Consider the following 12,969-nt stretch of genomic DNA (forward strand, 5'->3'; position numbering starts at 1 on the left):
AAACAAGTTTTAGAATCATTAAAATATTTTTCCAGCAGGGCTCCAGTTCGGGATTATTCTTTCTAAAATGTTGATTGTCACTTTTGGGGAAGCAGCTGAGTATGAAATCTTCACAACAGCTAAAAAAAAGGATGTTTCAGACTGCGTTTCAATCACTGTGTGTCTGTGTGACGTCTTCTTCGGATTTGTGTTTGATACAGTTTGAGCTTCTGTAGGTGGTGCTCTTTTTTTTCATCATCTGTTCAGTTATTATGGATATCACTACATGTCCAAACTTCCCCAGCCCAGCTCTGTTTCTTTTTTATAAACATGAGACACATATGGCTGAGCTGCCAGAACACTTAAATATACAGTTACGTTGGCAATGTTCACACATGATTCCTGTTGTTTATGAGTTGTCCTTTTTTGTGTTTTTCAGGGGGTGAATATGAACCATCCTACTTTGAACTACAGGATGGTAATTCGAAATTATGCCTGGCCACTGGTTTCAGCCGATATAATGCAACAGACGATAAACCCAATCTTTTCAATGGCGCAAACCCTGTCCGGATATCAGGAGACTCTCTGTTCAACCGGGTGGGTTGGATAGGAAATGGCAAGGAGGAGTGCGAGTCAAGTAAGTATGAACAATTTCCTGTGTATGACCACTGATTGTATCATTTTTATCAGAAGACTAAAGTGACTGCCAAAACCTCCCATAGCACTCGCTGACAATGCTTGTGATAATATCAAAAGTAATGCTAACTGCTAAAGTGATTCATATGCAAAGTGCTTATCACTGTTAACTAAGCCAATAATCATTTCTTGTGTCTGATTAGTTTCAGCAGATGATGAACCTTATGTTCCATGTGAAGATACTTTGGAGCCAGGTTAGTATTAAATCTCACTGAACGGCTGATTCTGGCGGTAAAAGCTCTGTTTGTTTCTTTGAGTATTGGTGTAATTTATCTCATTGCTGTTTGCAGGTGCGAAGGTAAACATCATGTCTCTGACCATCCTGGGCCTCAGGATTATCTTTGTGAAGACCATCATCTTCAACGTCCTGATGACTCTGCGGCTGTGGATCAGTCAGTGTGAGTACAAACACGCTTACTGTTGATGCTCATATAAACTTAGATACTGTAGGTTTTTATGGGTATATTTGATCATATTTTAGAATCATGCCTCACAGTTTTTTCTGATTTTCTTTGATTTGCCGTTGATACAAACTCAACAATTCCACCATGTTTATCTGTTGTCTTGATAAATTCAGCGTAATGTTGATTTCCAATAATTCCATCAGTACAACAACAGAGTCCAACGACAACACTGTTCTCATTCACTGATTATTTTTAATTGCTTTACAGCTGGAATGATAAAACAATTAATGGATTTGTTCATCATTAGAAATTATGAATTTGATAATCAATTCATCATTTCAGTCATTTTCAAGCTAAAAATGCCAAAAAGTTTGCTGCTTTTCTTGTCCAACATTATATTAAATTGACTGAGTTCCAAACTTTTAGTCGGACAAAATGAAACATTTGAAGACGGAGCCTTGGACTGGCAACAATTAATCAAAAAATCACCAGATTAATTAATAATGAAAAATAATGTTTAGTTGCAGCCCTAAATTTCCTCTACTTTGCTTTTAATGTTTAAAATAATTACATCTACAGTAGCTTAACGCTGATAAAAAACTGTAAAAGTAGGATTGAGTGTTTTAAAAACCTGCATTTTGTTATGGTTGTTTGTCCATCGTTCCCAAAGAGGGTGTCGATTTTGGACGATTGCTCAAACCTCTCATTACGTTTAACAAGCACGTTTTTAAAGGATCACTGACAACCTTTTGGTTACGTTCTTACTGTTCTGCCTTTGAATTCTGGTGAGGGTCAGAGACAAACACTTATACCTTCATCAATCACTCCAACAACCACACCGTCTGTACATTGCAGTGTATGAACCTCAAGTCTTGGCAATGGATAGTTCTCACTACTGCAGAATAATCCAATGTCACCCTCTTACAAAATTGATTTGGATGAAACTGTAATGGCTGAATTTTTAGGGAGGTCTTGGTGGATAGTTCAGGTCTTTGACCTTGACCGTTGATCAGGGTTCATGTCCTGCATCCCACCTGTTTAGATACTAGTATAAGTTTAGAATAAGATGGTGGTTTTAATTTAATGTTTTAAAAAGTAAACGCATCCTGTCTTGTGCTTCAAGTTAGCATCGACCATTTCAGTATTTAACCAACTTAACTATCTTTCCCGAATCTGAATCAAAGCTGTGAGTTGTTGATGTTGAACAGAAGCATAAAAACGTTCATCATCATGCTTTAGTTGCTGGAACCATTTGCAGATACGTTCAATATAAATATTTCCTACAAAACACATGCACCAATGGAAGTCAGTGATATGAGAACATAATTTGTAGGAGATAGGATTGTTCTTATGGACACAATTTACAGTACAGAGGAAGACATATTTTTACACCAGTCCACGAGCCAACAACAAGTCCAGTTTATCCCAGTCATCTAAACCACTGATGTGGAGGAGAAAACCAAGGTGAATGCTAAAGTTATTACCTAAGCTGTGTGTTGTAACAGTCCATTACACCTCATAGAATTGCTACTTGGTTTAACTTTGACCTTTGGCGCCTGCCATAGCTGTTTAGAGCTCACTACTGGAAGCTCAGTCAGTGGCTTAGATGGTTTGGTTACACTGGACATGGAAAAAATGAATGTAAATGAAAAGTTAACATTTCAGTTTGTAAAGTGAAGTATCATCTTGATCCCTGAAAAACAGCAATATAAATACAAATACACATTTGAAATGCTTCATGTAACAAATTAAATTAAGTCTTCATGAAGTTTTCAATGAACAATATTGTTTTACGTTCAAGAAGTTTTTTTTATCTTTTTTGGAAAAATTAACTTTTCTCAGGACTCAAGATGAATACTTCAACTAATAATTTACTGCTTTGACTTTGAACATCTTGATAAAACTGACACTGATTCGTGTTTTCTTTTGCCAACGTTTTGGAATTTCACATAGAATTTGCATCATATTTTGGGAACCTACAGACAGAAGTTCACATTCTGTTTAACATGTTGAGTATTAAACCACTGAGATATAAACTGAAGAGATGTCTTTGTTAATAAAAAAACGATTCAGGTCAGATTAATTAAATGTTTTTGTCATGTTTTGTCTTTTAGGAGCTCATCAGAGCTTCACCAAGAAAAAACTCCAAGATGGCGGATTCACAGAAGGAGTTTCAGATGAAGCATCACGTTCAATGCTCACCTTCATCGTGTATAAACATGTAATAATATCATATGACCTGTTCATCATACCATCTGTTAATGTCTTAATACTGTGGACAGTCATGAGGGCGTCCTGTAATACATGTAACATTTAGTATTTTGTAGAAGTTGTTTTTGCTTTTGATGAATTAATTTTTACTCTTGTTTGTCCTGCTGATGTAAATATCACAGTTACAGTTAAAAGTCTGACAGACTGATTGTCCTGCTTTTAGTATAAAAAAAACCTTTTAATAACCTCTCTATGTTATATTTCCTGTGTGATGTTTCAATAAACATTGAAAAACGACCGAGACTGACTTTAATGTGAGTTATTCATAATTCTTACTTTAATCTTTGGTTATACTTTCTCATTGTTTGGGGTCCCACAGAAACCACTGCTGTATGTGAATAATAATAATAATTACAAGATCAACAAGATCATTTTTCTTTTTGTCTGACCTTATTAAAACCCAATATGCAAAAAAGTATTGAAGTAGTAACTCCTCCTTTTGCCAAAAACTGGGGTTGCCCATTTGATGAAGGTGATAAAATACATAAATAACTATGAAGCTTTGTTATTAGGCCAAATAAGGGAATATTTCATGTTTTATATGTTATATAGGCGTGCAGGTGCATGAACACACATATATTCCATTTGTTTGCTAAAAGACAAAGAAGTACATGTTATCCTACAGAGTGAAGTTAGTCATGTTTGGCAGGAAAAACTCCAATAACAGAAGCACAACATCAACAGTTAAACAGTTGGACTGTTGGAATGTTGAAGATGTCCAAGGGTCTCCACGACCACAAACAGAAGACGAGGGTTAATCAATAAATGTGTCATCAGTTACAGTTTCTGCTAGAAGCACATTTGCACAAGTACAGAAAATATCAATGAAAGTAAATTATATCTAAAATTAAAGCTGCAAGCAGCATTGGTCGGGACCTCACACTCTGGCCCGTCGGGATCAGATCATTTTGCTTTTTAAAAATGAGGGATATTTCTTACAAGTGTGGTGTGCTTTTATTTTGAAAGTTTGATTGACATGTGTACTGTCAGGTGTGTAGAGACAATAAGTAACTGCAGCTGGACACAGAAAAATACTCATATATTTGAATGGAGAGTGTGAGTGAACCCACACCTTTTTGAACATTTACTGCTTCCACATAATTTTAGATACAACTTCATTTGAACTTTAAATGAGTCACGAGACTTTGACCCACAAATCTTGAATTTACATGTGTTTTCTATCTTTTATTGTTTTTGAGATATTAGAGTGTGAGTTTTAAAGTCTTTTCTTGCTCCTCCTGTGATTTTATAATGAGTGTGTATTGCAGAATGTTTCACAGCACTGAGGGAGTGACATCACCAGGAGCAGTTGGAGAGGAGGATTTCTTGTAAAATCTCTTCATAAATCCCATGACTTTGGCCAAATCTAACATTAAAAATCATATTTTAGTAGGAAATTTCATTGAGAATCCATTGATACAGGTTTCAAAGTGGTCTGGCTTATAGTTTAGACGTCAGAAGCCTCTGTTTGACACAAAGTTCATGCCCATAGATTGCCTCCCCATTGTTTTACATTGTAAGGGTGATGTGGCACTGCAACTTTCAGGGCTCATAAAATCCAAACCGTTCGAGTTATTACAAAGTTTTTAACAACTTTGTTTCAGCACAGTGTCATAAGTCATGTATTAAAGTTTGAAGCTGATACCATTAACGTCCGTGGAGGAGATAGCGTTTGTTCGGGGTCCAAAATTGGGTCAAAGTCTCATTTTGAAATTGAGATTGTGGACTTTCTGATGGACTTTCTGATGGATTTAGGTCAGGGGTGTCAGCACATGATTTATAGGTCTTGATGAGACGAATAATTGAGTTTTGGTTTGATCTCTCTATGACATTCCTATGGGCTGTGGTGGCCATTTTAGTTACATAAGTGGCACTAGAGAGCACATTTTAGCACTTTAGGGGTTAATTTTGACATTTTATCAAATTTTTTTCCAGACCTGATGTGCCAAATTTGGTGAGTTTTTGAGCATGTTTAGGGGGTCAAATTTAGGGTTTAAGTGGCGTAATAATAAAGAAAGAAAGACAGAAAGAAAGAAACAAACGCATGAAAAACAGTAGGGTCCTCACCCTTAGGCGAGGACCCTACTGTTTTACAGTAGTCCTCTGCCTTTTGGGCTCGGTCCCTAAAAAATAGGCAAAGCTGACGGAAGAAGCATTTTCATAAAGAATATTGACACAACCAGAAGTCTGAGTGTCCAAATACTTTTGTCACAGATGGATCATCATACAGGCCTGCTGGGCAGAAGCCCAGGGGCCCCAAAGTGTCAGGGGCCCTAAAGAAATACATCTATGAAGTAACTGAAACCTTCTTGTAGAAGACTCAAAGGACAATTTTAAAAGTCCTTCTCAAAGACATCAGCTTTAAGATTTCATGACAAACATATGTTATGTTATACGATGAGGGGCCACTCAGGCATCTGTGGCCCAGGGCCCATCGTTTCAGAGTCTGTTCGTGACTGTTAACACAATGTCGGTGTGTTTTAAACTCCGATCAGATCAGCAGCAACCTTCTATTACTTTTCTTGTTATAAAAAGAGACATTTTTGTCTTAAAATTTAGGGAAAAAACTTGTTATAATGAGGTACATTATATGGCCAAAAGTATGTGGACAACACTCCTCTGGTGGTCTGCAGGGACTTGCAGCACTAGAGCATCAACGAGGTCCAACACTGATGCTGATGATCAGGTCTGACTCACTGTCGGCGTCACAGTTCATCTGCACTAATATATGATCCAGTATTAAGAATTACCTTCATTCAGACCAAACCAGACTGAGCCCCTTTAACCTTGCGGCACTTTTTTGTTGACTGTTGCAATTTTTCTTGTTGTTTATGGTATTTCTTATGCACTAATCCACTTCCAGTTGTTGTTTACGTTGATAATTAAAAGACAAACAACATAAAAACTTCTGCCTAGCGCTCTTTCTCATCACTCTTGTACCTGCTCAGCTCCTTCGGCTCTTTCTGAGTCACTGTTTTCACTACCGAACTCTGTTCTGTATTTCCGTATTATAGTTTCTTTTTGCACAATCCATGTTCATGAACGCTGCTACCAATGCAGCCTTGCACACTATATTCTTTATTCATTTTATTTAGAAATTTTTAAACCTTCATTTTGAATTCCTCTCAAATCTTAATACCTTCTTGCCTTTATATCACCTTATTACCAAAGCCCCGGGAAACACAACTGAAAAGTATAAATGTTACTGTGGTGAGATGTATCTTCAAATGACCTAGAATATACAAAAATGGAAATATTTCAATTTTTTTTTTTAAATTTTGTGCAGCTGATACATATTTTTGTACATGGAGAGTGTTTGTGGGTTCAATATGACCTGCATTTGATTCAAAAATTCTCCATAAACAAATAAAAACATAAAGAAATCTTTCTCTGCTCTCTGAAGGCCTCATTAAGGTTTAATCACCCATTTATGATGAGGTATTTATGAATGAAAAATAGATTTGTGGTTCAGAAATTTTGCAATTTTTAAAGACTAGTTATTATAGGATACTGTGAAGATATGTGTCTGTTTTTCCAAACCAGGAGCAATGTGTTTTAAGATACTGACAGATGTGAAAGTATTTTCTTCCTTATTGTGCTGTTATGTGCACAATAAGGAAGCTAAAACTGATTTTAAATATGAAGCCAGAGGTTTAACTGAATACATTTACTTAAGTACAGTTTAGAGGTACTTGTACTTTACTTGAGTATTTCCATGTGATGCTACTTTCTACATCTCAGAGGGAAATATTGTACTTTCTACTCCACTACATTTATTTGACAGCTTTAGTTACTTTTCAGATGCAGATTTGACACAATGGATAATATAACAAGCTTTTAAAATACAACACATTGTTAAAGATGAAACCAGTGGTTTCCAACCTTTTTGGCTTTTGACGTCTTACAAAAAGCAGTGTGTAGTCGGGGTCACATTTCACATGTCTATGAGTTGTTAACAGCTCCACCAAATAGTGATTTTTCCCTCTAAACTTCTCACATGCTTTCATTTCAATAAATGTTCAAATGATCCAATATTTCAGCAAAAATCAAAGATTAGAGAAAAAGTCCAAAAAACTGAAAACAGATTTGTGAATCAGAACTTTGTTTTTTCTTCTTTCCTCTCCCATTAATCATCTCATCACCCCTCAGATTTATCTGCTGACCCTTTGGAGGGGCCCGACCCCTAGGTTGGGAACCACTGGACTAAACTAGCTAACTGTATATAAAGTAGTGTTAAACTAGCTCCACCTCCAGCAGCTACAACAGTAACATGCTGCTCTAACACTGATGCTTCACTATTAATAATCTAATGATGTCATATATAATAATATATCAGTCAGAGGGACCAAACCACTACTTTTACTGCAATACTTTAACTACATCAAGCTCATAATACTTATGTACTTTTACTGCAATACTTTAACTACATCAAGCTCATAATACTTATGTACTTTTACTGCAATACTTTAACTACATCAAGTATGATGAAATAGGATTTTTCATGCAGGATTTTTACTTGTAAGAGTAAATTAGTATTTTTACATCACTCTATTGGTACTTTTACTGCAGTAAAGGAACTGAGTACTTCTTCCACCACTTTATGAAACTCTATGTGACTCTGTGGAAACAAGATTACTCTTAGAGATTAGCATGTTTTACCATCAGTACCTCAGAATTAGTCTTGTGATCAGTAAACCAGATAGTTCTGATGTCAGTCATGGTGTTTTTCTACAAAGCTGTTTGTCTGACCGACCGGTGAGTTGATGTGTTTTCTGTTTGAGTCAAAGTGTAACAGCAGCGTGTTGTTCAGCACAGTCGCAGTGTGAAAGTGAAGCCTGCAGAAGTCGACAGGCCCATGTGATGACTCATTTATTATCTGTGAACAGTCATCGGTGTAGAGAATAAACAGAGGCGGGGATGGGACACAACAGTGAGGACGGCAGGTGCTGCTTATACAGAACAACATTAATGTGACTCTCTATAAACCATCAGACGTTAAAGACCAGGATGAAGAGTTTCTGCTTGTTAAATAAAATCACTTCAAATATATAACATGTTATCATTACTGATATTATTATTGCTACTATTACTATTACTACTTACTATTATCACCATTTCTTTTCTTTATTTGTCTTTAATTTCATATCTCAGTCCAAGATGAAAATCAGCATGTAGAGACTTGATGGCTCTGCTCTAATGAAGTGACCCAGGAAACAACTAAAATAGTTCAATGAAACCTGCACATTGTCATATTATGATGCTACTTTAGTAGAAGGCTTCGGCCCAAAACATCCGTCCACACTGCGTCATGTTTTCTGCAAGTCACAGTGTGCACACTTGATGTTGTAGCAACTGTACACTATAAACAAGTTTCCTCACATATATTTTCAATAATGTACCATTGCACATTAAAAAAGAAAAAGGTAACCACAATACCAATAAAATCCTGTCTATATTATTTATTTATTTGCATGGTAAAACAAAGCAACAGAGACACATCAGAGGCTTATAGAAGGAATCTCACCTTAACACGCAAGTATGAGAAAATACAAGATTCATGTAATCCAGAAAAATAAACAAACAAGCAGCCATAGGATCAAAAAGCAAACGTAAAGTAGGCGACATAAGTCAAGCAAAGAGTGTGTGCCAAATTACTGATTATAGGAAACGTGATTGAATCATTCTAGCCGTAACTTGTCTGTAATTTTCATACATGGTGTGATTTACAGATGAATATGTAGATATTTATTCTGCTGGTTTGTTGGTGGTATGATGTGTCTTTACATCACGGAAATATGTTGTGCTGTTTCTTGTGTCATCTGTCTCATAATATTAAAAAAGGATTCAGTATTATTAGTCGGTATTAGTATTATTAATGTCAGCTGTGAAAAAAACCTCTCGCTATGAATTCAAACTTCCGATGTCAGTCGTCTTAACGTTAATTTAAAGGAATTCATTGAGTCCTCTGAGGACACAATTTGAGGGCAGGGGTCATAGAAAAACTTAACATAAAGTATATTTCCTTCGACAGGTGGCAGTTTATCAGAACAATAACTGCACTTAGCAGCTCTGAGCCTCGTTTCCCAAGAAGATGATGAACTTCTTAAGCTAAAGATGTGTTTCCCAAAAGCATCGTAACTGACGACTAAACACTCAACACACAGGAATCTGCGGAATGAACCACAAAACTAAGTTTTGTTTTTCTATTTTAAAGTTTATATTTTTGAGCATTGATGTTCTTTATTAAGTGACATTTTATGTGAATGTGTTGGTCTGTTTGCTCATCGTCTCTTATTCATCTCTTCTGGCTGAAACTTTCCTAACGGGATTTTATTTCTTTTTTATTTCTGTTGTTGTTGATGAAACTGCTTCGTTTTCAGTTGAATCTGACGTTCAGAGTAACGTCTGCCTCCAGCAGCTGCTAAATCAATCAGAGTTTACTTTCTGAAACTGTGACTTCCACCCACAAACATGAGTTATAAAGTCTCTTTACTGCACACGAAGCTTCGTTTTCATACTCACTCACACTTTGTGATGTATTTTTAATATATAACATGCTTACTGATAGATAAATTATCAATAGACTGAGGTTGGTTGAAGTCAAGCGTTTGTTTAATTTAAACAACACACATTTTACAGACACGTAGAGTCCGCAGAGTCTCCGTGGAGTATTCTGAAGAAGAAAGGAAATCACTGGTATATATATTGATGGCTTTGGGAGGCACCTTTAGCTGTTTACAGATTCCTACCAGACCTAGACAAAGCTTTACAGAGCTCTCCCTTCCACAGGATATCCATATGACTTTGTCCTGCTGTTACCTTTGGGGCCCTGTAGTCTGATATATATATATAACCATGCATGGTACACAATGTACAGATTTTTCTATCACTTACAGACAGTTAACTATGCAAAGTTACTTTAAAAATGTATCATCTTCACCACAGACAACTGACATAAAGAAGCTCTTAATGGAGTGAACATGCACTCGCTCAGAGAAAAACACTCTTAACTTCTCTTTAATTAAACTCTTTACAGTTCACCTTCCACCCAGGACGGTTCATGTCCGTATTTTTTTTTCTGTTTTTTAGTTTATTGAACTGAATTAGTTGTGGTCTTAGTCTTGAAACTGGAGCAGCAGTGTAACACATGCTGTAGGTGTTAAATGTAAATGTTAATAAAACAAACAGAAGTTATCAGTGTTTGTGATCAGCAGAGCTGCTCAAACTGGAACGAGTCGATCAGATGAGCTGCGATTCTCTCTGCGGTTTCCTGTTTGTTCTGCTGCACAAAAATGCATCAGCAGGAGTGTGAGCGTGATGGTACACTTCTGTCTTTGTGAGGACCAACTTGAGTTTTAGATCTTAAATGTGAGAACATTTTAATGTCAATAATAAATTCAAATTATGAATTCAGAATGAAACTACAACCAACAGTACAGTATGTGTGGAGCTGAGGTCAAGTTCTTCCAAACTGAGAAAACTATTTATTTCTGTCTGGAGCTGCTTTGTGCAAAGGGGAACAAGCTGGGATCACAAAGTTGGAGGAACATTATTGTCTGAAATATCATTGCATGCTACATTATTAGGATTTCCCTTCATTAGTACCAAAAGGCCCGAACCAGGAGAAACAGACCAAAAGCACATTAAATGGTTCATATTCTGCTTTTTGTGGTTTTCTGTTTTATATCCTGTTCTGATGTCGATGTTAAACATGGTCAAAGTCTCAAAACATGAGGTGAACATGTTTAGAAATGCTCCCTGCAAGTCAAAAGCCAACCTGCTCTGAACGCTCTGTTTACAACGTTTTTTCTACTTCTAAAAATGACAGACTCAGTATTTATGAAGAGAAGTGGACAGTTTTTTGAATGGGAGTCTGTTGGAGCATCTAGCAGCCATCAGTGGCACTTTAAGGCGCTTCAGCCTCAAGTCGCAGTAGCTGCGTGATGCATCTCAGATCTTCATATAGTTCACAGAGTTCATGTCCTGTCACAGTCTTGCAATTAATGTAATTTATTTCTATAACTATATCTACAATCCATCCTAACTTTAATCATATCATAGTTTCCATGCACAGATATTGTAGAGAGAAATTATTTTAAAATGGTTTCACTGGATGGACTCTGGATCTGACAACAACACTATGACAATAGTAGTATAACATTGTTAGTTTGATAGAGTTTGGACATGTTGTAGTGTCCACATACTTTTGGCCATGTAGGGTATTCTTTTAACCACCACCAATTACTTTCAGGGAAATTTCTAACTGATAGATTCGAGGAAAAATAAACTGTCCTTTAACTAATAATCCCTAAAATAATAATGAATCATTAACTGTTCAACATCACCATGAATAGACGTAAAGGTCACAGTGTGACATCTGAACATTCTAGGCTAGGTTAGCTCGTTAGCTTTTATGTGTTGTAGAGATATAAGGATTTTGCATGTTGACCTTGGAAATTTCTCTCTATTATTTCCTCCTAAATGACCGTTAAGGGCTCGCAGTGTTTTGGATGAAGCAAACATCATCTAACTTTTGCTGATCATCTAGAAGACAAGCTGCTCTCATGTAACATCATAAACCCATAATATAGGATGATTATATATGATTCCAGCTGGTGTATTTGTAAGTGCGGTTTCCATTTATGCATCTGTGTTTCCTCTGTGAGTGAAAAAAATACTAAAGATGCGGTCACACCACAAAGAGACATTTGCTTGTCCAAGCAAAATAAGTGTGGTGACGTAATGATGACTTGCAGGGCTGGTGAGCTAACTGCTAACTCACTAATCAGTCACAGTAGCCCCAGGATATTATCTGTTTTCTCTCTGTTACTTCCCCCTGACTTCTTGCTCACTATTTTGTTAAAAAAAAAAGTTATTGAAGAAACAGCTTGCTTATAGTCAGTCAGACAGGACAATAACCTCACAGGGAGCGTCAATAAAACTGGATGTTACATTTTTATGCGGATGATACTATTCTATATGTCACTGCTCTTCTCTTAAAGGACAAGTTTATAATTTCTTAAATGTGTCTTAAACCAACAGTCAGGAGCCCAAATGAACATTAAAGCTGTGTTTCTTGCTGTAATCGTTCCTCCTGTTCATACTGACCATTAGAAGATCCCTTCATAATGACCTTACAATGGAAGTGATGGAGGACAAAATCCACAGTCCTCCTTCTGTGCAAAAATGTATTTAAAAGTTTATCTGAAGCTAATATGAAGCTTCAGCGTCCAAATGAGTCAAATCAAGTAGATATCTTTCAACGTTACAGTCTTTTTAGTGCCAAAGTTCCTCTTTTTGTTACTATACTTCCACCTGCAGCTCAACAGGGAAACACTGTCCGAGGAAACACAAAGAGGGAATTTGATGCTAAAAAGACTGTAAATGTGTCAGATATCCACTTGATATGACTAACTCAGACTGATGAAGCTGAATAGAAGCTTCACACAGACTTTTAAATGACTGTGTGGACACACTGTGGATTTTAACCTCCATCACTTCCATTGAAAGCACATTTGAAGGATCTTTTAATATCCAGTATGAACAGGAGGAATGATTACAGACACCTGACTGCTGCTTTAACACACTGGGAAACACTGTGAACCCTCCTTTAATTAGT

General features: G+C 36.5%; 1 gene segment (V, D, J or C); it reads left to right on the forward strand.

Moving 5' to 3' along the window:
• LOC122994309 overlaps positions 1-3,587 on the forward strand; it is a 54,619-nt gene extending 51,032 nt beyond the window's left edge. Inside the window, 4 exon segments of the C gene segment in view lie at positions 419-616; positions 819-869; positions 966-1,073; positions 3,194-3,587. Coding sequence covers positions 419-616; positions 819-869; positions 966-1,073; positions 3,194-3,195 — 359 coding nt within the window.
• The last annotated feature ends 9,382 nt before the right edge of the window (positions 3,588-12,969 follow it).

This window comes from Thunnus albacares, chromosome 12, assembly GCF_914725855.1.
Source record: "Thunnus albacares chromosome 12, fThuAlb1.1, whole genome shotgun sequence".
In the NCBI taxonomy this organism is placed as follows: domain Eukaryota; kingdom Metazoa; phylum Chordata; class Actinopteri; order Scombriformes; family Scombridae; genus Thunnus; species Thunnus albacares.